At 39.0% G+C, this 26,975-nt stretch overlaps 1 protein-coding gene across 3 annotated transcripts; it reads left to right on the forward strand.

Annotated features, from left to right (window-relative positions):
- Nucleotides 1-26,279, forward strand: ldb2b (LIM domain binding 2b). Of its 3 annotated transcripts, none has more exons than XM_037532625.1 (10): nt 1-349; nt 1,772-1,874; nt 9,664-9,836; nt 16,200-16,322; nt 17,875-17,958; nt 21,183-21,306; nt 22,469-22,522; nt 22,923-23,047; nt 24,488-24,551; nt 25,345-25,577. In XM_037532625.1, exons 1-10 carry the CDS (start codon nt 215-217, stop codon nt 25,437-25,439), a joined length of 1,080 nt encoding a protein of 359 aa, XP_037388522.1. In that variant the 5' UTR covers nt 1-214; the 3' UTR covers nt 25,440-25,577. The 3 variants fall into 3 exon arrangements, with proteins under 3 accessions (XP_037388522.1, XP_017564825.1, XP_017564823.1); XM_017709336.2 differs by having other exon boundaries at nt 24,496-24,551; nt 25,345-25,470; XM_017709334.2 differs by lacking the exon at nt 24,488-24,551 and having other exon boundaries at nt 25,345-26,279.
- Nucleotides 26,280-26,975: the final 696 nt, after the last annotated feature.

The following is a 26,975-nucleotide window of genomic DNA, read 5'->3' on the forward strand; positions in this document are numbered from 1 at the left end:
AGCGCGCTAGAGGTGCCACTCGCTTCGCACCGTGTCCGCGTGCGCGCGCCTGCCTATCTCTCTCTGTCTCTCTCTCTCTCTCTTACTCACTCCGTCTCTCTCTCTCTCTCTCTCTCTCTCTCTCTCTCTCCCTCCGTGCGTGCGTCTGTTTACGAGAGCGCCGCGCTCCACGTGCGTTGTACAGCGCGGGGCTCGCGCAGCAGCAGCAGCAGCGATGAGCGGCGCGCCGCCGCGAGACCCCTTCTACGCCTCTCCGTTCGGCCCGTTCTACCGGAGGCACGCGCCGTGCGCCACACAGCCCGACTATCGCGTGCACGAGCTCAACAAACGCCTACAGTCCCGCACCGAGGTGAGTTTACTGACGTGTTTATTAACGTGAGCCAAAGGAAAAAACTTTGACTTGCGTGTCGCGGCATAAAATCCACACACACGACGCTCAAACGGGCTGCTGTAGCCGTTATTCCGCACGCGCCGGCGCAGGAAACCAGAGATGCTAAGTTCAGTCAGAAGTGCGCCGACGTCACTGGCGGGGCAATTAGAGTGAACTTTGATCTTTTGGCTCCGCTTCTTTCTGATTTGTTGTTTGAACTCGGCGCCGATTTGAATGTAAACTCATTGGGCTTGACCGCTGATGCTCGGTCCGTCAGAGAAGGCACGGCGGGCTGGAGTTCCACACAGAGAGAGAGAGAAAAAGAGAGAGAGAGAAAAAGAGAGAGAGAGCCTCACATAACACTACGATCACGACTCAGTCGCGTCCACACGGTCCTCTCGAACCGCTTTCCCCGCTCTGTTTGCTGACCTGGTCGGGTTAGAGAGTGTCGGACCGCTAATGAGTGGGAACGAATTGGCCGCATTCGAGCACAAAGCGGCGGACTCAGCCCAGAAGTGCTGCGTTGGTTTGGAGGAATTCACACTAGGATGGTTGTGTGAATTGCTGAATGTAAACTGCTGTGAGGTTTACAGACTTCTGTGTGCCATTAGCTGATTAGCTGTGGAGGGAATGAGAGGAAGAATTGTCAGGGAGAAGTGTGTTTGGGGTGATTTTAGACGTGTGAGAGAGTGAGTTTCAGTGGGGGGCATAGATGCGTGGGCATGTGAGCTCACCGACTGTGTGAGGGGATGTACGTATGTGGGGTTTATAGGTGTGGGGGGGGTGTAAGTGCGGGGGCGTGTGCGCACATATGGATGTGTGGTACAGGTGTGTGTGTGTGGCTGTAAGGTGTATAGGTGGGATTGCTTGTGCTCACTCATGATGTACAGAAGTCAGAGACCACCCTTAATTAATTTACAGTCAAAACAGCCATTAAGTGAAACCTGCTATTGTTCCATCTGCCGTTCTTCTCAGTTCTCCAAAGAAAAATCTGCAGGGCTGTTTTTCACACCTCCGACGCTCAGTCTCAGAGGTTGGTTAGATTTCCTGCTTCTTGCGATTTGAACGATCCGCATTCAGTGATGCTGTGGTCTGGACTCAGAGGTGGTCAGTGCATTGTTATGAGACCACCAGCAGCTTCTTTGTTTCATTTGCACTTGTGTCTGTTTCCTTTTCCCACTATTAGCTTCTCAACAGATACACATCAGCCTGAACAGAATTCCGGTCTGGAATGGAAAACGGAGGGTGGTCTCTGACTTTTGCACAGTGCTGTACAGAGGTGTGTGTGTGTGGTGAATTAGGGGTCAGTCAGGATTAAGCTTGCTTTGTTACTTGTTGATTGGTTAAGAGGCATGAGTGACTGAGGTACTAGGTAACAGTGTGTATGTGTTTATCCTGCAGGACTGTGATATTCTGTGGTGGGATGCGTTCTGCACTGAGTTTTTCGAGGAGGATGCAACGCTGACGCTCTCATTCTGTCTGGAGGAGGGACCAAAGACATATAGTGAGTATTGTTGGGGGGAAGTGTTGCAAACTTTTTAAACCACATACGTCAACAACGACACATCACATTCAACACATATATATCACGTGTATGTACTGTATGTTGCATTCGTAACTCTTATTCGTAATTCAATGGTAAATCTGTATGTAAAGTAATTCAGAGAGGTTTGACTGAGAAACCTCTGAATTGTTCACAGTAGGGCTGGGCGATATAATAATTATTAGCATTACTGTGATAAATTATGTCACAAACTGCTTTTCTGAGCACGTCATGAATATCACCAGTACTTAAAACACTGCCCAACGGTATGTTTGATAACAAAGAGAGCATCATTAGTCCTGTGTAAGGGTCATTCTATAGAAACGCCCAGTTGTTTATCTCTCCATAGGAGTCACTGGTGTTGCTGATCCTCATTGGTGTTACACTTACGGAAGGTAACACCAGTGATATTTTTAAAGAAAAATGCATTTTTTCAAATTGGCTGCTACGGAGCATCAAACCACAGGTTATCAATCATGGAATATCCACTAAAATGTGTAATGTAATGCATTTCTTATTCTATTTTTTCAGAATAAAGTAGGTCGTACCGGTGACCGAAAGGTCGTACCATACCGAAAGCTTCGTATGAACTATGAGCTAAATGAGAAAACGTATGATAACTGAAAAGACGCAGTGGACTCACCATGTGCTTTTCTTGATCGATCTTCCAAAAAGCGGTAAAAGGAAGCCAAGCGATGTCATCGGGGTGACTTTTATGTCAAAATACGAATTTTATTGTTACCCGGTAACACCAGTGACACGACTCTTGGGGACCACAACTTTCATGATATATTTTATAACATTTATTTGGCATTTGTTTTCTTCATGTCATTTAAATCATAAAACAACTTATTGTTTTATTTTGAAATCTAAATAAATTGTATCCCTAACATGTTTTTTAAGTGTAATATATCTGTAAATGCTGTAACTCTTAACTGGATTTAGTGCAGCTCAGTATGTACGTTGTTGAATACGAATAAGTAGATTCATTCATGAAAACGTCGTGAAGTATCGTGATACTACATTTTTGCCATATCGCCCACCTCTAGGTCACAGTGATAGTGGTGGTGATAGGAACCAGACATCAGAAGCGTCCAAAAGCTCCCTCCCAGGAACAGATTTCATGAATTGGTTATGAATACATTGCCAAATGTCTGAGACATTCTTTTGCAACACTTTAAATAAGCTTTTGGCCTAAAGTGTGTTTGCCAACATACATCCATGGTGGAGAGGTACATGCAAAACAGTGTAAGGCAAAATGATTTTTCAGCTTTGCCAAAGTTTTAATATTATTATTTTATTATATAAGAACTCTGGTTTTATGCGTAATGTTGTTTTGGAAAGAGATTAAAAGGGAAATGTACAGTGTAGATATTATGGCTCCTGCTTCTCATCAGTAAGAGTTGTAGAACCGTCATGCTTCACTCACAAATGCTTCCTTTCTTAGCTACCGTTGCGAGGTCGGACAGCCTTTCAGAACAGTGGTATGAATACGTAATCGGCAGAGAATCAGATTTTGCCAATAATTTGCTCAACACGTTTACAAGCACTTAAGTAATCTAATAATGGCACAACGTGAGTCTCTCAATAATCAGAAAGCTTGCATGTGCACCTCTACCGTTGCTTAGCAACTCACAAATAAACTCAGTAAAGAAGCTCAGCGCATGGCGTAAAAAAATTCAAGCTTCTTGCCACAGTTTTCTTTTTTAACATGCAGTCTCTTTACTGGTAAATATTTATTTGGGAGATTATATTGGCTCTAATTTGCACACAATGTTGTTATTTGTTGCCATCATGCGGGTACAGCGTTAAAATAGGCGTCTAACGTTTAGCTCTGCTCTTTCCGGCTCTGGACGTGCACAGATATAGAAGAATAAAAGAAATTATATTAATGGTATGCGTGTACTGAGAAATCCAATTCCTGAGCTAAAGTTCATTCTTTATTGGATTTCTTGAAATCTGATAAGGACTTTGGTGTGATCAGAGGAATCGGAATATACTGTTAACATGATCACTTGAATCAGGTAACTGCTGGATTGAGAAACCGTATTTCTAGTGTGCATGCAAGCACATTGACTGATAAAAGCCCATTCAACCTAACTTAACCTCTTTAGATTCCGATTTTTCAGTAGTGTTGACATGGCATACAGTGTGTTTCTATAGAAATGTCAATGATTTACATGCCAAAGCAAAGGCAGTTGCAGACAGTTTTTTTATATTAAGAAAGCCACACTTGTGTTTTCACAGCAGAGGGTTCTCACACCTCTTCTTTCGCCCCACATTGCTCGCCAGCAGCTCAACACGACCACATTTCACACACAGAGAGCCACTGTCCCTTTCTTCTGATAACAGTTGAGAGAAAAAAACATTTTTATTACTTTAATTTAAAACATCTTTCCATTTCACCAGTCGACTGGCCACTAGGGGGCCTGCAGAAAAAGGTTAATTCAGGTTAAGCTGGACTGTGTTGTAGCTGATCGAAACCTGGCAGGATGGAAATGCCTGTGAAGTTGCCACTGTGCTCGTGTTACACAACAAAACAGTCCGTCTTGTTTGCATGCATCATAAATCATTTGAACACAATCTCCATCTGTATATTTTGACAAATCTGAGCTGGACTACAGTCTCTCGTTTGGCTGAATGGGATTTAACCACCATCCCATCATTCTGTGAAGTCTGTAGCAACCTGGCAACAGTTGCTATGAAAGAATGCGTTAGTGGGTGGAGCATGGATAGGCCAGATAATTATTAATCACTAAAAAGATGTGAAGCTCTCTCTCTCGCTCTCTCTCTCTCTAGTTGTTGCATTCTCTTCGTCAATTCATTTAAAAGTATCTTCTCTGGGCTGGTATGTCTTAATCTCCTCCCCTTCAACCTTCCATTGCCTCTTCTTCTGAGTCTCCCACTAATGTGTTTTAAATGTGAAGTGTTGTTTGGTCAGTGCTGTGGTCAGACGCTTAGTCCTCACTCCTTTGTGCTGTTGATTTAAAACCTGCTATGTTGCAAATGACAGAGATGTTTACCAACACTGTCATCATCAACGCTTCATCGTAATGCCATTCATAAATCCAGAGAGACAGCGAAAGGCAAAGGGATAGTGAACGAGAGAGAAAGAGATAGAGAGATGGAGAGAACTGAAATTCAAAGTAGAGATATACTGAGCCGGGGGAGATCGAGATAGAGCAAGAGACAGAACATGGTAGGCAGAGAGGAGGGGGAGAGATAGAGAGAAAGACAGATAGAGATGAAAAATGACAGATGTAGCTAGAGTGAGAGATAAAGAGAATGAAAGAGAGACAAAAAGACAGTTAGAATGAGAGAGCAAAAAGGGCCTGAGAGGGAAAGACTGCAAGAAAGAAAGAAAGAAAAAGCTAGAGCAAGAAGTAGCTAAAAAAGAAGAGCTAAAAAAGGAAAATAAGAAAAGAGTAAGAGAGTGAGATTAAGAGCATAAAAGAGATAGATATGTAGAGAGAAATAGAGAGAGAAAAACAGGGAAAGAGACACATAGAGAGAAATAGAGTCAGGGAAACAGGGAGAGAGACATGCAGAGAGAAACAGGGAAAGAGATATGTAGAGGGAAATAGAGGGAAACAGTGAGAGAGACATGTAGAGAGAAATAGAGAGAGAAAAACAGGGAAAGAGACATATAGAGGGAAACAGGGAGAGAGACATGTGGAGAGACATACAGAGAGGGAAATGGGGAGAGACATGTAGAGAGAAATAGAGTGAGGGAAACAGGGAGAGAGACATGTAGAGAGAAATAGAGTCAGGGAAACAAGGAGAGAGACATATAGAGGGAAACAGGGAGAGAGACATGTGGAGAGACATACAGAGAGGGAAATGGAGAGAGACATGTAGAGAGAAATAGAGTGAGGGGAAACAGGGAGAGAGACATGTAGAGAGAAATAGAGAGAAAAACAGGGAAAGAGACATGTAGAGGGAAATAGAGGGAAACAGGGAGAGAGACATGTGGAGAGACATACAGAGAGGGAAATGGGGAGAGACATGTAGAGAGAAATAGAGTGAGGGGAAACAGGGAGAGAGACATGTAGAGAGAAATAGAGAGAAAAACAGGGAAAGAGACATGTACAGGGAAATAGAGGGAAACAGGAAAGAGACATGTAGAGAGAAATAGAGTCAGGGAAACAAAGAGAGAGACATGTAGAGGGAAATAGAGGGAAACAGGGAAAGAGACATGTAGAGGGAAATAGAGGGAAACAGGGAAAGAGACATGTAGAGGGAAATAGGGGGAAACAAGGAGAGAGACATGTAGAGGGAAATAGAGGGAAACAGGGAAAGAGACATGTAGAGGGAAATGGGGGAAACAAGGAGAGAGACATGTAGAGAGAAATAGAGTGAGGGAAACAGGGAGTGAGACATGTAGAGGGAAATAGAGGGAAACAGGGAGAGAGACATGTGGAGAGACATACAGAGAGGGAAATGGGGAGAAACATGTAGAGAGAAATAGAGTGAGGGGAAACAGGGAGAGAGACATGTAGAGAGAAATAGAGAGAAAAACAGGGAAAGAGACATGTACAGGGAAATAGAGGGAAACAGGAAAGAGACATGTAGAGAGAAATAGAGTCAGGGAAACAAAGAGAGAGACATGTAGAGGGAAATAGAGGGAAACAGGGAAAGAGACATGTAGAGGGAAACAGGGAAAGAGACATGTAGAGGGAAATAGGGGGAAACAAGGAGAGAGACATGTAGAGGGAAATAGAGGGAAACAGGGAAAGAGACATGTAGAGGGAAATGGGGGAAACAAGGAGAGAGACATGTAGAGAGAAATAGAGTGAGGGAAACAGGGAGTGAGACATGTAGAGAGAAATAGAGGGAAACAGTGAGAGACATGTGGAGAGACATAGAGTGAGGGAAACGGGGAGAGAGACATGTAGAGAGAAACAGAGTGAGGGAAACGGGGAGAGAGACATGTAGAGACAAATAGAGGGAAACGGAGAGAGACATGTAGAGACAAATAGAGGGAAACGGAGAGAGACATGTAGAGAGAAATAGAGGGAATCGGAGAGAGACATGTAGAGTGAAATAGAGCGAAACAGGGAGAGAGACATGTAGAGACAAATAGAGGGAAACGGAGAGAGACATGTAGAGACAAATAGAGGGAAACGGAGAGACACATGTAGAGACAAATAGAGGGAAACGGAGAGAGACATGTAGAGAGGAATAGAGGGAAACGGAGAGAGACATGTAGAGTGAAATAGAGCGAAACAGGGAGAGAGACATGTAGAGACAAATAGAGGGAAACAGTGAGAGAGACAAGTAGAGACAAATAGAGGGAAACAGTGAGAGAGACAAGTAGAGACAAATAGAGGGAAACAGTGAGAGAGACAAGTAGAGACAAATAGAGGGAAACAGTGAGAGAGACAAGTAGAGACAAATAGAGGGAAACGGAGAGAGACATGTACAGAGAAATACAGGGAAACGGAGAGAGACACATGTAGAGAGAAATAGAGGGAAACGGAGAGAGACACATGTAGAGAGAAATAGAGGGAAACATGGAGAGAGACATGTAGAGAGAAATAGAGGGAATCGGAGAGAGACACTTGTAGAGAGAAATAGAGGGAAACAGGGAGAGAGACATGTAGAGAGAAATAGAGGGAATCGGAGAGAGACATGTAGAGAGAAATAGAGTCAGGGAAACAGGGAGAGACACATGTACAGAGAAATAGAGGGAAACGGGGAGAGAGACACATGTAGAGAGAAATAGAGGGAAACAGAGAGAGAGACATGGAGAGAGAAATAGAGGGAATCGGAGAGAGACATGTAGAGAGAAATAGTGAGAGGGAAACAGGGAGAGACACATGTAGAGAGAAATAGAGTCAGGGAAACAGGGAGAGAGACATGTAGAGAGAAATAGAGTCAGGGAAACGGAGAGAGACATGTAGAGAGAAATAGAGTCAGGGAAACAGGGAGAGAGACATGTAGAGGGAAACAGGGAGAGAGACATGTAGAGAGAAATAGAGGGAAACAGGGAGAGAGACATGTAGAGAGAAATAGAGTCAGGGAAACAGGGAGAGAGACATGTAGAGAGAAATAGAGTCAGGGAAACAGGGAGAGAGACATGTAGAGAGAAATAGAATCAGGGAAACAGGGAGAGAGACATGTAGAGAGAAATAGAGGGAAACGGAGAAAGACATGTAGAGAGAAATAGAGGGAAACAGGGAGAGAGACATGTAGAGAGAAATAGAGTCAGGGAAACAGGGAGAGAGACATGTAGAGAGAAATAGAGTCAGGGAAACAGGGAGAGAGACATGTAGAGGGAAATAGAGGGAAACAGGGAGAGAGACATGTAGAGGGAAATAGAGGGAAACAGGGAGAGAGACATGTAGAGAGAAATAGAGGGAAACAGGGAGAGAGACATGTAGAGGGAAACAGGGAGAGAGACATGTAGAGGGAAACAGGGAGAGAGACATGTAGAGGGAAACAGGGAGAGAGACATGTAGAGGGAAACAGGGAGAGAGACATGTAGAGAGAAATAGAGGGAAACAGGGAGAGAGACATGTAGAGAGAAATAGAGGGAAACAGGGAGAGAGACATGTAGAGAGAAATAGAGGGAAACAGGGAGAGAGACATGTAGAGAGAAATAGAGGGAATCGGAGAGAGACGTAGAGAGAAATAGAGGAAAACAGGGAGATGGAGAGAAACAGATAGAGGAACAGATATAGAGAGGGAGACGGAGAGACACAGATGGAGAGAGATAGAGAGAGCAAGATACAGATAGAGAGAGAGATAAACAGAAAGAGAGTGAGCGATAGAGAGGGATGCTTGATTTTGCTCAATTCTCATTCTGAATGTATGGGGTGAGATTTGATTGACGGCTACGGGGTGTTTAAATAAACATGCTGCTTCAGACTTCACACACATCTACTGCCATGATTGACAACTGCAGTACTCTAACAGTAGTGAATGTGCATGTGCGCGCGTGTGTGTGTGTGTGTGTATGCAGTCTGTTGGACTTAATGCCTCTGGCTCTATTCACCCCGCTGTTTGTTTCTAATTCTAAAGGGACCACCAGTGTGACTGAACTTGCTGCCCCACTCATCCTATATGGACAAATAAACAAGGGATCTTTTGTTTGTTTTCGCTTTTTTGCTAATTATTTATTTATTTTGCATTTACTTAAAGGTGAGCAATGTGGCAAATATGTAACATTGCAATGCTTTTCACAGTGCACAATAGCAATGGATGTATGTACACTTGTATGCAAAAGTTTGGGTGCCCCCAGGCAAACAACACGCTTTGTTGTTTTTCAAATTGAAAGTAAGTTAACACACCCACTACAGAGAACACAATTAAAGATGGCATTTTTCTGCTAATTTGAATTGAATTTGTTTGCTGATTTTAACACGTTGAAAAAATAATGGAAAAAAAGACGAAACTTTAAAATGTGCCATAACAAAAAAATTTTATTTCTTGTACTTTAAATTCACCAAATAAATAGAAGTTGCACACTAGAATTTGCAGAAAATTTCACATTTGCTTTTGTCACTGTACAGGACTCTACAGAGCATGTCATTTGACCATGGGTGCTTAAACTTTAGCAAGCGACTGTTCTGAGGTTTGACCAGATCATCAGGACCACGTTTTAATAAAGTGATTTTTTAAAAATTTGCTGAGTTTTTTTAAGCTGCACATTGGAGGCAGAGCTTATTCTGTTGTCTTCTGTTATGGGTAGTGTAGCAAATATCATGCCTAATCCCAAACCATTACTTTTTCTCTCTCCCTGTCCCAGCAATCGGACGGGCGCTCATCCCCCGTTTCTTCAGCACGCTGTTTGAAGGAGGAGTGTATGAGCTGTTTTTTGAGTTGAAACACACAAAAGAGGCGTTTAACAGCTCCACCATCACTGTAGACTGTCAGCAGTGCACCATGATAACGCAGCATGGCAAGCCTACATTCGCAAAGGTATACACACAAACACTCAGACAGGCTCGCTTCTATACAGTTGTGTATGTGGGGTCATACTTATGTCCCCATACGTATTATGGATGTAAAATACCAATGTATAGTAATAATATGTCCCCATACTGTTGCCACACAAAGAAAATCTCCATCATCTTTTTCCAATTTTTACTTTTCTACATATTTCGAGTTCGGCAGATGTCCTTTACATTGTGTGAACATGTTGGACCAACAGAAATGCTCTAAAAATGCTTAGAACAAAACCTTTTTACATCAACTTACATTAAAAGTAACATTTTGTGCTCTACTGCAAATGACTATATTGGAGATATTTGTTTTTCCTTCGACAGTACGTGTTAAATATATGAAGTGCCTATGTGTAATAGTGTTTTGCATGTGTGTTATACTGTATACATATAATGCGGTGCAAAAATATTTTGGTTGTTTAAAACCATTTATCTTAGTAGTAGGTTTATGTTTGCCAGCAGAAACACAACATATCATTCAAAACAATACAAATAAACCCAAATACAATGTTGTTTTCAAAAAAGTTGATATATAAAAATGTCTTGGGAGTTATTGGAACGAAACAGATTTGGTTCCCAACTTCACCCTGATGCTCCCAGCCATTGTAAGGATTTGGTTTCCATCACTGGATATAACTTAATGAGGCACTGATTTGCTAAACCAGGCATTGGATGATATATGCAATCAATACTGGGCCTCCTCAAAGAGAGTGTTGGAAATGAACACATGCATTAAAGAACTACTTACTGTTAATGCTATTTGTATTTATTCAGATTATTTTCTATGAATATAGTGTTTTTCTGTGCAAATAAATACTCAGTGTCTTGATAAATAGTTTATTAACATAAATGTAGTCAGTTTATTTAAATGGAATTAAAATAAATGCAAATAAAGTCTAAATCTTTAGTATTGTGTCAGTATTAATAATAATACCATATACATTATGTCATAAAATCATATGTTAAAATGTTTTTAAAACACAAAAACATTTACTGAACTACAGAAAATATGTGATTATTAGTGACGGTTCTTAATGTTACACAGATTTTCAGACTTTGGGGCACATTTACTTCAAAACAATGGGATCTAAGTGCTGACCATGTGGCCATGAAGGACAGGGATGCAGTCTCACTTCCTGCTCTGACATACAGGGGTGTGGCTAAAATAATGGATTAAAGCTCTTTGTGTTCCAGCAGTGACTTGAAAACGTGGAACAGAACTTTTAAAAAGTTGTTTTACTTCATGATAAATCAAAATCTTTTAAGTCCACTGTAAAAGAAATCAAAAAGGTATTTTAATTGATATCTAGGGTTTAATAGATCATTATATAGTTCTTGCAAACGTCAAAGATCTGAAATCTGAACACTAGGAAAACTAGAAAATGAATATAATATGTAAAATTCTATACTAATGCTATATATATATATATATATATATATATATATATATATATATATATATATATATATATATATAATTTCTTACTATATAATTGGAATGTGGAATTGTATCTGTGTGTGTGTGTGTGTGTGTGTGTGTGTTTATTTATTTATATATATATATATATATATATATATATATACATACACACACACAATATAGCTATTGTAAAAAGGACTTTAATAATAATAATAATAATAATAATAATAATAATAATAATAATAATAATAATGAGGCTGTTTATGTACTGAAGCAGTTTTTTTTCCTGACAGTGCAGGAAAACAAACACACATACACACACGCCAACTATCAACAGTGTGTAACTCAGCGGAGCTTTTGTTCACCACGTCTCTATGTATACACACACACTCGCATTTTCACATATATCTTCTCTCATTCGTTTTCTCTTTCTCTCTCTCAGCACACTGATATATTCACATATTCTTCTGCAAACCCTCACTCTCTCTCATTCTCACACACACACACACACTGTGCGTTTTTAGCTCCCTCATTGTGAGCAGGAATGTGTTCCTCCTCATTGTGAATTCAGGGCTGAGCTGCACAAAACAAAAAAGGAAAATATAGCCCCCCTTCCCTCTCCCACTACCCACCTCTCCCTCTCCTGTTAGTTCTCTCTCTCTCTCTCTCTCTCTCTCTCTCTCTCTCTCTCTCTCTCTCTCTCTCTCTCTCTCTCTCTCTCTGTTTCTGTCTCTCTTTTCCTCACACAAACACACACACAAAACCCTTCAGTCTCTCTTCTTTCCTCTTTATCCCTTATAAAAATGAGAACAGCTGGGAGGTTAAAGTATAAAATCATGTTAACACGTGTTACTGTGAAACGTTTGGGTGGTTTTGTAAATTGCAGAGCACTAGATCACTATCATTATTGTCATGTGCAGTATGTATGTAATGTATACATGTAATTTATTCACTGTAAACAGTGTCATATGTAGTCAAAAAATACTTTACCCATACTTGCTAATGAGAGCTAATGGCAGCAGTAAACCACTATGACTACTACTGCTACTACTACTACTACAGAAGGGATTGTGGTGAAATCTTTTAATCTTTCAGTATTATGCTACAAATCCAGTCACCTTGACTTAGCCCACTACTACTAGAAAATTCAGTGACCTGGATACTGAAAACCCTCACAGTCAGTTAGAATTACACAAAATAGGCTCAGAGGAGCTGTTCGTTCAAACATGCTGATGTTGGTGATGATTAGTGAGAGCTAATAGTATTACAGGTGAAGGACTCCTGGTGTAATTCCCAGTCTTGAAATGTTTCAAGTCCAGTCACCTTGACTTACTACTACCAGAATATTCCATGAACTGAATGACTGAAGACTTTTACTGACACATTAGCAGTCTGCTAGCATAGCAAATGAGCTCATGCTAATTATCTGCTGGAATAAGTGTTCATTCATTTTTTCATTTTTCGCCTGAAAAGTTTCTGTAGAAGCTTATATCTGATTTGATTACCTAGTGGGGGTATTTATATTAAGATAGGTGTTAAATGACAGTAATTATACTTGTTTCTAATGAAGTATTTAGCTGTGTATATAATGTTTATAGCGGATAAACAGTGAACATGCTACATCCTGCTACATTTCACAGCCTCCTGCCAGAGGAATCTAGTAGCTGGCTAACTAATCTCAGCTAAATACTGTGTTCTTTTACTGTTTTCTTTTCATTTTGTCAGTTTAGAATTGTAGGCGTGATGGCAAGTTATTAAACCTGCATCTTTTGCTTATATGGCTCATTGTGAGTGCACGTTAGCTATAGCTGGTTAGCTATCCAAGCTAAAGTTTAAAGTAAGCTAATTAGCAGCAATTAACCTAGTGAATCCTCGCAGATTGAATCTTCTTTCTGTAACTTAAGGTCATTATTCTAGCCAGTTATTTGTGTTTCACTCAAGTAATTCTCTTTATTAAGTTTCTTTTTGCTTATATGGTTTATCGTGAGAGCATGTTAGCTATAGCTAGTTTAGCTAATCTAAGGTAAAAACTTGACAGTAAGTTGTGAGATTTGGTGAGAGTTCAAGCTCAGTGGCTTAAAGTAAGGTACAGCAGACCTTTGAGAAAGCCTCTCAGAGTGGAAGTGCTGCAGTACAGTATGAGGAAAGACGTCCAGTGATTGAGAACTAAAATGAGTAGACTGGAAAAGCCTCAATGAAAAGTGTTGATATAATCTACATAACAATGGCAGAATTGAATGAATAATTCTCAAATATGACTGTATACTAATGCTAATGTCTCCATCCCTCTCCGCAATAGAGCCATATCCAACTTTGCTCTTCAGTGAATTGACATTTGTGAATTAGATATTGATTTCCAAAAACTTAGACTTGAGCTAACTATTACGAATACTGTTTCTGTATATATATATATATGTGTGTGTGTGTGTGTGTGTGTGTGTGTGTGTGTGTGTGTGTGTGGAGGCATTGATTAGAGCATGTCTGCTGGGATTACATCTCTCCTGTTGCCATGCCAACCTCGCAGTTACCCTCCGTTCCTCCGGCAGCAGAATGTTGGGGTTCAGAGTTCCAAACAGCGAATTCTCCTCTGAAATTGCCAGTTTAATGAGTAAATCATTTCACTTGGAAAAAAAGCACAATTTCTGCAAATGAAAAAACAGAAGATGATTCAAAGTAGCGCTCACTGAGATCATTTTTTGCATGCAGCTTAAGCCTAGCTTCAAACTGCATTTCACTTAGTGCACGCTCAAGTGTGCTCAGTGGGAATTTTCAATACATTGAAAATCCTTTTTAACAGTCCACAGGGCGTAAATAGTCTCAATTCAAGTAAACTAATAAACTGGAGGAAATATTGCCAATATTTACTCTGTACATTACACAAACAGTGGACTTCAATATATCAATTAAACATGCTTCAGTATGTTTCTTCTTTAAATGTGATTTGTGTAGTGGGCCAGTTTTACAACGGATTTGCATGGTTCATAATAATTCTAAATCGGGAATTCTTCATAACTGAAGTGATGTAAGGGAAGAAGAGGAAAACCAAAAGGAAATAAGTGAAAGGAACAGGAATTTCCAAAGCTACGGTTCAAAACATATTCAAACATTTAGAGAATAGAGACTATTAACAACCATGCAAAACCTGGTAGACCACCAAGACTGTCACAATCAGATAAGCAGTACTTTCATCTTTGAGAGAGAAGAGAAAATCAGGTTCCTTTCTTGCATCAGATCTGGAAAAAATCCACAGATGTTTCTCTCCATCCTTTCACTGTGAGAAAGAAGATGCTGGTGCTCTCAGAACAATCATCCGGCCACCCCAGAGCCCAGACCTGAACATCACTGACATATTATACCCCTCTGCCCTCTACCACCTTAATCATTGGTCAGTTTCTGAACAAAGGACCACTCTTGACCATTTTCAGGTGGTGGACTGAAATGGATGTGGTGTTCAACTTAGCTGAGAATAGTCAACCAGCCAAAATCATCCAGTCAAAAGCAGCCGGTCAGTTTCTGACCACTGATGTGCATCAAAAGATGGGCTACAGGCTCAAGATAAGTGTTTCTGATAAAGCAGTGAGTGAATATCAGTGAAGCACACTTAGTTTTTCAGTGCTTAACTGTTTAAAGGGTCCAATTAACAGAAACACGGCAGTTTGTCTAGCATGTGCCATGTAGACAGTGTACATTGTCGAAGAACTGCAGGAACAGCCTTGAATACATCATAGTTGTGATGTCACACTTATTGGAATGGAGCATTGTGCAATTTTCTAAAGAATTCACATGCCTGAAAGGAGTGGCTGAACATTTTTCTCTGTCATCCCAGAGGATTTCAGTCTGAATCCACATTTCAGCCCAGCCTGTTTTTTGAACAATGACAATGCAGAGCAGCCAATCAGGAGAGAAGCCATTTACATACACTATATTGTCAAAAGTATTCGCTCATCTGCCTTCACATGTATATGAATTTGAGTGAGATCCCATTCTTAATCCATAGGGTTTAATATGATGTCAGCCCACACTTTGCATCTATAACAGCTTCAACTCTTCTGGGAAGGCTTTCTACAAGGATTTGGAGGGTGTTTTTGGAGAATTTTTGACCATTCTTCCCGAAGCGCATTTGTGAGGTCAGACACTGATGTTGGACGAGAAGGCCTGGTCTTCGCTCTAATTCATCCCAAAGGTGTTCTATCGGGTTGAGGTCAGGATTCTGTGCAGGCCAGTCAAGTTCTTCCACACCAAACTTAATCATCCATGTCTTTGCAGATCTTGCTTTGTGCACTGCTGTGCAGTCATGTTGGAACAAGAAGGGACCATCCCTGAACTGTTCCCATAAAGTTGGGAGCATGAAATTGTCCAAAATTTCTTGTTGCTGAAGCATTAAGAGTTGCTTTCATTGGAACTAAGGGGCTGAGCCCAACTCCTGAAAAACAACCCCACACCATAATCCCCCCTCCACCAAACTTTACACTTGGCACAATGCAGTCAGACAAGTAAGGTTTTCCTGGCAACTGCCAAGCGTAGACTCAACCATCGGATTGTTAGACGGAGAAGCGTGATTAGTCACTCCAGAGAACACTTTACACCACTGCATTCGACACTTTGCATTGCGCTTGGTGATGTAAGGCTTGGATGCTGGCCTAGGGGCTTGGTTTTATACACCTGTGTCCATGGAAGTGATTAGAAAACCTGAATTCAATGATTTAGATGGGTGACTGAATGCTTTTGGAAATATAGTGTATATACAGTGACAAAAACAGCCTTTTGAATTCTAAGGGATAAACAAAGGTTGGAATTACTACTGTTTTAGGTACTTAATAAGAAAATGAGACATTTAACAGCCTATGTATGGATATCAAAGATTTAATTTAAGCTCTTTTTTTTTGCTCACCATGTACTCGTTCTGTGCTCATTCCACAGGTGTGTACGGAAGGCCGTCTGATTTTGGTGTTCACATTTGACGACCTCATGAGAATCAAAACGTGGCACTTCACTATCTCACACTACAGCGAGCTCATTCCTCGCAGTGTGCTGGCTGTTCACGTAAGTAAAATACTGTTATTATGATTCAAACACTGTTCACATGATGTGAACATCATGTGAATAAAAATTCTGAGTCCATTGCTGATCACAAGACAAGAGGTGTTCACAAATAGCATAGTTTGAGAATAGTATTTGGAGGTTCACAAGTCAAATAATGTTCATTAGTAAGATTTCACTACCAATATAGGTCATGAGTAATATGTGGCTGTTCATGAGTCAAACACTATTCAAATGAATCAAATATTGTTCATGAATAATTCATAAGTAGCATCTCATATAACATGTATATGACTATTTATAAGTCAAACACTGTTCATAGGAGTAAAATACTGTTTATATATATATATATATATATATATATATATATATATATATATATATATATATATATATATATATATAGTTAATGATATTACATAATATTTCACGAACAACACTGTACCTGATAGTAGGCTATATGGCTATGCCAAATCAAATACTGTTCACAAATAGTATTTCATGAACAATAACATTTGCTATTCACAAATAGAGCTGGGCAATATGACAATATTTAATGTAATTGTGCTAAATTTAATCATAATATGTCACAATATGCTTTTGAGCATTGTCAGAACTTACACTCTTCAACTGCATGTTTTATTAGAATGAGAACAGATTTAGTTTTGTTAAATTGGATTTGCAGTACAAATAATTAGATTCAAAGTTTTTTGATAGTATTTTTAAAATATGCCCTGTTCTAACTTATCAAATGTCAGAAAAAATAAATATTGTGATATGTATCATAAAACAACTTCCTGAAGTGTTGTGATATTACATTTTGCCATATTGCCCACCTCTGTTTACAGGTGACATACTGTTTGTACAAATCAAATATTGTTATGAATAATATTTCACTAACAATATAAGTCATAAACAGTATTTGGAGTGAAATAATGTTCACGAATAGTAATTAACAAACAGCAAAGTACATGATTACTGTTTGGCTATTCTTGAGTCAAATACGCTTAAGCAGATTGTGCAGATTTTAAAGACAACATAACAAGATCCCCAGTCTGCCAGAGGCTGCATCATTTTACCATTTCATACCAGATAAAAACAGTTTGCTTAAATACAAGACTGTAATTATTACAAGAATCATTTTTTAAAATGAAACCTCATTCTGACTGCTTTAGGCGATGCTTCTTTTGTTCTGTGGAACGCAGATTGTCATTAATGTTTTTGTGTAAGTTTACAAGCAGCCAGAATATTATATTGGCGCTAATAACGTGGACTCGGATGCTTGCGCTACAACAAAATTGCTCTGCGTTATTTTTATCAATCAAGGTGAAACCTTTTAGTGCCGCTGTTGGAGTGTTGCTATGGCAACCTCTCCATTAATGAATTAGAGAAGTATCAGGCCCTAGTACCGGGAGAATAACAGACGGAATAAATGTGTGTGTGTGTGTGTGTGTGTGTGTGTGTGCGCGTGTGCATGTGCGTGCGTGCGTGTGTGTGCACGTGTGTGTGTGTGTGTGTGTGTGTGTGTGCGTGCATGTGTTTGTTTTCCTGCTAGGCACAAGACCCTGGAGCTCTGGAGCAACTGTCCAAAAACATCAGCAGAGTGGGACTAACCAAACTTACACTGAACTACCTCAGAGTAAGACACACACACACACAAACACATACACACACAGACACACACACACAAAAACAGACAGACAGACAAACGCTTTGATACAGACAATCTTATACAATGTCAGGATGTAGGGCGAGTGGGTCCTCTCTCGCTCTCTCTCTCGCTCTCTCTCTCTCGCTCTCTCTCTCTCGCTCTCTCTCTCGCTCTCTCTCTCTCGCTCTCTCTCTCTCGCTCTCTCTCTCTCGCTCTCTCTCTCACTCTCTCTCTCTCTCTCTCTCTCTCTCTCTCTCTCTCTCTCTCTCTCTCTCTCCAAATACATATATATACGTATCTCCAAAATAGTACCATTACAGGAGAAGGTAAAAACATACTTTGCTTTCAATGTAAGTCAATGAAACCAGAATTTTTTCCAAGTCATTTTGGGTCATTTCTTTTGGTCCATTCATCATGAAATTGACACAGAATGTTAAGAACAGCAGGCATTTTCAAATAATGTCAAAAACTGAAAAACGGCAAAAATGGAGATATGAGGTTTTCTTCTGACAGCAGCGATATATATACATATATATATATATATATATATATATATATATATATATATATATATATATATATATATACAGTACTGAGAAAAGTGTTAATATTTGAATGAACAGAATTTATAGAATATTAATTAATAGTGATAAATAAATATATATATATACAGAGAGAGAGAGATGTCTTACAAGCTGTACAGTGTTAAGAAGTTAAAATAAACATCCTGAAAGCCTTGCATTTGAAATGTACTGATCCAATCTCAGCCAGATAATTTGCTATAAATTAAAGAGTAACAGTTTATTTATTTTGTTATTTAGTAACTTGTTGAAATGTTTAAAAAAAACATTCAATACCTTTTGGTGTCAAGCTTCTCGTCTTTCGGTGTACAAGTTAAAATTCAATAAAATGACTTTATTAACATGACAAGGGATTCCAAACTTTTGAAGGCTAGTATGTATATATAATAATTGTTAGTAATTATTATGTAGTATTTGTCTGTGTCTAACCCTAAACTTAACTTGGAGCCTAACCTTAACGTCAGTAACCAAAAAGACAGTTACTCTGCATGTTTCACAATGAATCATGAAGCTTTTGTTTATAATTATTTGAAAATGTGAGGAGCATTGTGCAGGTCCCCATGTTGTAGGTTTTTCTGCAGTTTTCCTACAAAGGGTGGATATTTGTGTTCTGAAGATCTATAAAAACAAACACGTGGGAGGGTTACTTTAAAGATTCTGGTACAGATTACAAACATGTAAGATTATGTCCAAAGGATTACTGTATTATGGGTACTTTCCATTACATTTGGATTACTTATATAATTGTAGAAGAAGAGAAACGAGTTGATATTGGTGAGTGGATTGCCTGGGCTTTCAACCAAAGTCAAAAGGTCAATCTGGCGATGCTAGTCAGCGCAGGCGTCTGTTAAGCTGACGTCACATGTCTGGTGGTTGGCGCTTTCCTCTGAGTTCATTGGGCTGTCCAATGACATTTTCTGAGGGGCAGTTCGAAAAGATGTGGTGGAGCTTCACAGGTCTCAATGGAAGCCTGCGCTAGCCTTCGCTCTCCTAGCGCAATGTGATTAAATCCTAACTAGTGGGTGGAACCGGGAACAACTAAATTGGGGAGAAAGTTGAGGGAAAAAAAACTTACTGAAAACCTACTTAATCATTAGTTTTCTATGTGCTGAAAGGCCTGTTCTGGCTCCCAAGGCTTAATTTTGGTTTGTCATGCTTAGACTTTGTCGATTGCCCTATGTGATGTAATTTATAGTTACCAATAATGATCACATGTTTAACACATGATTAACACATGTTAATGTTTTTAGCACTTGTTCAAAAACTACTAAAAAAAAGGAAACAAGCGTGAAAATAAAACCGACTTTACTGCTTACGTCATAATATGTCACAGTATGCTTTTCATAGCATAGTAAGTACTTAAAAAACACTTTTCAACTGCATGTTTGATAAAAATAAGAGCATATTTTGTTCTGTTGAATTGGATTTGCAATACAAGTTACAAGTACAAATTTAGATGAATAGTTTTTGATAGCATTTTAAAATATGCCCTGTTCTAACTTATCAGATGTCGGAAAAAATAAATATTGTGATATGCATCGTAAAACAACGAAGTATCGTGATATTACATTTTGCCATATTGCCCACCTCTATTCACAGGTGACATACTGTTTGTACAAGTCAAATATTGTTATGAGTAATATTTCACTAACAGTAGGTTGTAAACAGAATTTTGCTATTCGTGAGTGAAACAGTGTTCATGAATAGGTGGTTTTCATGTTCCTAATTTGTCTGTTCTGCATTATTCTTCTTAATAAGTGTTAATGTTCGTTCACTTTAGCACATTAGCAAAAGTTTGAATAAACAGCCAGTCACAATGTCAGGAAAAAGATACTGTGCAGGTACATTTTTCAGTCATCGAGGTACAAACACTGTAAATGTACCCTCAAAGGTCCCACTGTGTACCTTATGTTTCTCCCAAGGAAAAGGTACATATTTGTATCCTTTTATAACCTAATTCTTGGAAATATTTGCAATAGATTAGGCACAATTATGTTCCCTGACTAAAAGTACTGAAGATGTACCCTTGAGGGTTCGACCCCTGTAAAAGGAGGGAGATCACTCCAGTGACAGTTTAGTCAGCAAATGAGGAAAAAAAAAAAGTTTACTTCCAGATCATAATCTGGCATTATGGAAAATCAGGTTAAACGATTGATTAAAATATCTTTGGGAAAACGCTGCAGATCTTAGTTCTACCAATAAGAAATAAAGCACTTACTATTCTAACTTTACTACTGTACATCTCTCTATATATTGGCCAGATAAAAGATTGTGCTGCTCGTGAAGAGGATTCTTTAAAATTCTCTTCTGGTAGTGGTCCCACAGCCATTTTCCCAAAATGAAAAACTCTGTGTGACATATTCATCCTTCATAATGGTGAATTATGGCAATAGGCAACAATTATGTGTGTGTGGGGGCTTAATGTAATTCTGCTGGTAATCAGACATTTTTTTATAATGTACCTGTAATCTGATTACTGGCTTTTTTACTGTAACTGTGAGGGAATTACCTTTCTTGTATCCTGATTACATAATGCCATTCCAGGTTTTCCATTACTGCCCAACTCTGCACAGGCAAAACAGTACTTTTTCATGAGAAGTCTTGTGTGTTATATTGTGTGTGTGTGTGCAGCTGTGTATGATTCTTGAGCCAATGCAGGAGTTGATGTCGAGGCACAAAACGTACGGCCTGAGTCCGCGAGACTGCCTGAAAACCTGCCTCTTTCACCAATGGCAGAGAATGACAACACCACCAGGTATCTCTCTCTCTCTCTCTCTTTCTCTCTCTCTCTCTTCTCCCCCTTTTGCATTCCAATGCAAACTCTTTTTTTGCTGTTTGTCCAAGCCATTTTTCTTGCTTTCATTACCCCCCACTCCTCTATCTCAAGGGAATAATAACAAAAACAGCACTGTTTTTTTGTTTTTGGCCTCATTTTGTTCATCCTTTCTCTCTTTCATTGTGTTCTTCTTTTTAACGGGTAAGTAATGTCATTACATTTACAGCACTTTGTGTAGTTTCATTCATTGTAAACATATTTTAAATTCATGATTAACATTTCAAAGTCCAGAGTGCAGCTCGTCGGGGGTATTGTGAAATTCTGCAACAACACAGTCGGACTAATTAATGAAGCCTGTGACCTTGAGTTTGTTATTTGTATGCTATTTCACTGTGTTTTAAACACAATAGCCTCCTTTTGCTCAATGACAGGCCTGAAAAAGAAAACAAAAACACTCCCTGACCCCCCCCTCTCTCTCACTCTTCCTTTGCATTTTTACTTGAATTTAGTATTATTAGAAATGAAATCTGTGTCAACTGTTGACTGGTTTATGTTTGTGATCATTAATTATATATGACCCTGTTAATTTCATATAATTATCATGCTTGTTCCAATTGCATTCTTATTTCTTTGTTGTTTTGGCTAAAAGTTTAACCTCTAATATAATTAGGAACTGATGGTGGAACCAACAAAAAATTTGAGGAGAGTGATTTTGTCAGAAAAAATAGGATTCGAAGCCTTCTGGATGCTGTTAGCTAACAACTAACATACTACTAGAGTCCTGTAGGGGCGGTCCGAGACACGAGCATTATTGTGGAGTTTGTCAAACTGAACTAAACTGAAGGCCTGGCTCTAAAAACTGAAAATAAGTGCATGTCATCTACAGAGAACACATTTCTGCACTTCTTTTTAATGAACATTTACTGCTTGTTTGCTAAATTTAACATATTTGGGGAAGTAATAAAACAAAAAAGTTGGTATTTTTTTATTTTCCTTGTAGAAAAATGTCATTTTCATGTCATGTACATGTTTATTTCATGTAGAGGTTTTTGTTATTTTCTTATTTTTCTTAGAAAATCATAGGGTATTATGGAGTGGATGTTGCTGTTAACTGACTGAAAATGTTTTCATATTATTTCAGTTGGACCCTCGCCCAACTTTAAGACAGAAATTTTTCAATCAAATTCCAAAAAATGTAAGTCACCACCCATCAGTCCATCCGGTTTCTAAGCCATTCTTTCATTCACCCACCCATTCCTTCCATCTATCAGTCTACCTACTCATCCATCAGTCCAATCCCCCCATCCGTACACCCACATATCCACCCATCCATACACACACCTATCCACCCATCCATACACTCACCTATTTACCCATCCATTCATCCATCCATACATCCACCTATCCCCCCATCCATTCAGTCACCCACCCATTAACATATCCATGCATTCATCCATCCATCCATTCATCCATTTATCCATCCTGCATATTTGTATGTTTCTATTCACAGAGTGCCCTGTTGAGGGCAGTTTATCTTTTTATATTTAGCTGGTGTTTGTATGCGTTACACTTTTGTTGTTTTTTTTGACTGACAGCAGAACCAGCCAAACCAACAGCAAAGAGAAGAAGGAGGCGGAACTCAGCCGGAAGCGCATCCAATAGCAGCGCAGGAAACAGTAAGAAGCGTAGCCCAGCCAACAGCTTCAATCTGCCCACACAGGTAAATCTACACACATATGCAAACTAGTGTATATTCTCTGGCCGTCAAAAGTTTGGGGGACACATTGCTCTTTAGCATGCTTTTACAAAATTGGCTTTGTTGGTTTACAATAACATGTTAAAGATTGATCAGATATACTTTTATATGTAAGACAATAGCAGAAAATTAAAAAAAGGTCTAACCTAGGAAAAGTCCAAAAAAACGTTGGGACAAAAGGTGAAATGCTAATAAAAACAGAAAGCAGTGGTTAGTCAATTCTGTTCAACCTGTATTCAATTGATAACATTACAAAACACATGATATTTAATTTCATTACCTTGTATTGGTACTGCCATTATTTTATTTTTATTTTTTAAAAGATATACTCATTCAAAATTTGATGCCTACAACACATTCAAAAAAAGTTGAGACAGGAGTGTATTAACCACTGTATTACACATCCACACTGTGTGATTACACTGTCATAGTATATCTCACATACTGTCCCAACTGTTTTGAAATTGTGTGTAAATTTCATGATGAATGGAGTGAAAGAAATGACCCAAAATGACTTGGAAAAATTCTAGTTCCATTGACTTAAAAGTAGGATACATTTTCTTGCGATATTGTGTGCTGTTGTGTGGGTATATATATATATATATATATATATATATATATATATATATATATGCACACACACACGCACATATACATTCACTCTCTCTCTCTCTCTCTCTCTCTCTCTCTCTCTCTCTCTCTCTCTCTCTCTCTCTATATATATATATATATATATATATATATAGATAGATAGATAGATAGATAGATAGATAGATAGATAGATAGATAGATAGATAGATAGATAGATAGATAGATAGATAGATACAGAGAGAGAAAGAGAGAATATTGTCATTTGTATAAAAACTATTTTTGAAAGGACAAACTTTTGAAGGACAGACTTTACACTCAAGCATGTACACAGATACAAATGCACATTTGCAGTTGTAGTTAAAATACTGCTCATAAGAACATTAGTAAGATTGAACACTGTATGAATGAGCGTGTGTGTGTGTATGTGTGTGCATGTGCGTGCGTGTGTGTGCGTGAATGAATGAAAAGTAGATTAGAATTAGCTACAAGAGAACAGCCCTGTTATCCATGTTTTTCATATCAAGTTTTAAATAGTCTACTTGAAAGTTATCAAGTGATTTATTGAACGATTTGAAAAAACGATTTGAAAAGATTAATAATGTACACTCTGTAATTCATTATTTCTATTCACTGTTCAGTAGGATTTGATAAGATATGCTCTTAATTTGAACAAGAGATTTATATTGTTTAATTGATGATGTCATATTGAGTGCTTGCTAATGTGCTTTCATCTAACTGGTCTAATTGATATGTTTGTAATTGATAGCAATTAGTCGTAATTGATTTGATAATAATTAGTACTGTCCGTCTCTGGTCCCCAGCCCAAACGTGTCGCCGGGGAAACGAGGGGTGGCGGGTGGCTGGAGGCGGAGCTTAGGTAGGTGACTGACACGTGCAGATGGTTATTGCACAGCATGTGCTGCCTTAACGAGCTTATTAGCAATGCAAATGAGCTTAATTAGCAGACATGTTGTAGCTATGCTTTGTCTGAATGAGCTAATTAAAGAGCAAAGAGATAGCATCTGTAGACAAGAATGTGTGTGTGTGTGTGTGTGTGTGTGTGTGTGTGTGTGTGTGTGTGTATTTGTAAAATGTAAGTGTGAACATATTCATTTGTTCATCCTTCAGATTAAACTTTAAATGCACTTATACAGTTGTGTGGAATGTGTTTGCATTAGAACCAATGCATAGTATGAATATATATATATATATATATATATATATATATATATATATATATATATATATATATATAAATCATATATTATATTTTAATAATACATATCTAATATACATGTAATATAAAGTTCACATTGGTTGCTATTGGTAATAGATTTTGAATTTTTTCCTCTCCTTATTTTTCTTTCCTATCTTTCTTTCACTCCTTCCTTTGTCTTGCTGTCTCTCTCGATCTCCCTCTTTCTCTCCCTCCCCTCATTCTCTTTCTCCCTCCCTCTCTTACTCCTCTCTTTCTCTCTCCCTCCTGCTCTTTCTACCTTTCTCTATCTGTCTCTCCTCTCTACCTCTCTCTCTCTCTCTCTCCCTCCCTCCCTCCCCTTTCTCTGCCCCTGTTGCTTGCGCTCTGTTTCACTCCTTTCTCTTTTTGCCTCTCACTCTCTATTCTCTCTCTCTCTATTTCTCTCTCCCTCCCTCTCTCTCTCTGGCTGTAGGATGTAATGGTGGTCGGGGAGCCGTCTCTGATGGGGGGGGAGTTGGGGGACGTGGACGAGCGCTTGATCACGAGGCTGGAGAACGAACAATATGACCCCACCAATGGTCTCCATGACGACAGTCTCCATGACTACACCAACTCACAGGCGCTCAGCAACAGCAGCCCCTGGAACGGCCAGCCCCCTGGCAACCAGGACAGCAAGCCTGATGCCATGGCAACGCAGCAGTTGGAGTAACGTGAGCTGACAGCGGGTTGCCATGGAAACGGAGCCACAGAGGGATGGGAGTGCTCATCTGGGGCTGGAGAGAGGAAATTTGTGTATGTGCGTGTGTGTGTTTGCGTATGCGTGCGTGAGAGAAGACGTGTGACGTATGACGTCATCCCATACGTAAAACTGTTACATTGGCTTTAATAGTATTTTTTTCAATCTGCATCTCCAGAGACTGAGACCAATGAAGGAAAAAATAAAAATTTACAGTTCACATTTCCAGTGCTTGTATCAGTAAAAGTTTGAACATCATAGAAAGCTCTATAAATACGCTGCGCTATCGACTAATTTCATACGGGACTTTTTAAGCTCTCTTAATTCTCGATTCCGCTTTAATTCTGTTCTATAATCTTTGTTTTCAGAAGTTGATGAAATTGTCTTCTTTGTGGATATCGTATTGTTTTTTTTTATTGGCACAACTGCAGATAACTTTACCCTTTATTACCTAATTGTTTAATGTGTAATGTAATATACCTGCAGGTATGTGTATTTACCATTACGTGTGTATTTTCGGTATGCTTTTATGCTTTTATGCTTTTCAATTATTCGCATCAATGAACTGTGTTCGGTTAAGACAACAGGCCAATGCCTTAGTTACTCGGTCAGTTATTTAATATTATTTGATTCAATGCTGAGTTAAATAAAACATTTTCAATGAAGTCAAAGCTGTCTGGAGATGTGTTTTTTCCAACACTTTAACTGTATCATATTAATACAATTTTGGCTGAGAATTATCAGTGAAATGAGCAAAGGCGAGCCTATGGTATAATTTAAAAGTCTAGTTATTAAACTGATTAGATAAAAGAAAAACAGATAAACTAAAGGATTTAAACTAATAAACCAGGAGTATTTGTTAGTTACTATGTTATACTTTTTTTAGGAAATAGGAAATGGACATGTTTTAACAGTTAATATGTCTATAAAATCCCAAATTACATGAAATCAATCAATAAATTATGTAACACACATATACAACAAAATAACAGCAAATAGACAAAATACATACTCATGGGGCCCCCTGGTGGCTCGGGGCCGACTGCCTATACAGCTTATAACTAGAAATAGCTTGCTCTCTCTTTCTGTCTGTCCGTCTCTCTCTCTCTCTGTCTTTCTCTCTCTTGCTTGCTCTCTCTCCCTCTCTCTCTCTCTCTCTCTGTGTCTTGCTCTCTCTGTGTGTGTCTTGCTCTCTCTCTCTGTCTTTCTCTCTCTGTGTCTGTCTTTCTCTCTCGCTCTTGCTCACGCTCACGCTCTCTCTCTCTCTCTCTCTCTCTCTCTCTCTCTCTCTCTCTGTGTCTTGCTCTCTCTCTCTGTGAGTCTTGTGCTCTCTCTCTCTCTCTCTCTCTCTGTGTCTTGCTCTCTCT

This window comes from Pygocentrus nattereri, chromosome 22 (assembly GCF_015220715.1).
Source record: "Pygocentrus nattereri isolate fPygNat1 chromosome 22, fPygNat1.pri, whole genome shotgun sequence".
NCBI lineage: Eukaryota > Metazoa > Chordata > Actinopteri > Characiformes > Serrasalmidae > Pygocentrus > Pygocentrus nattereri.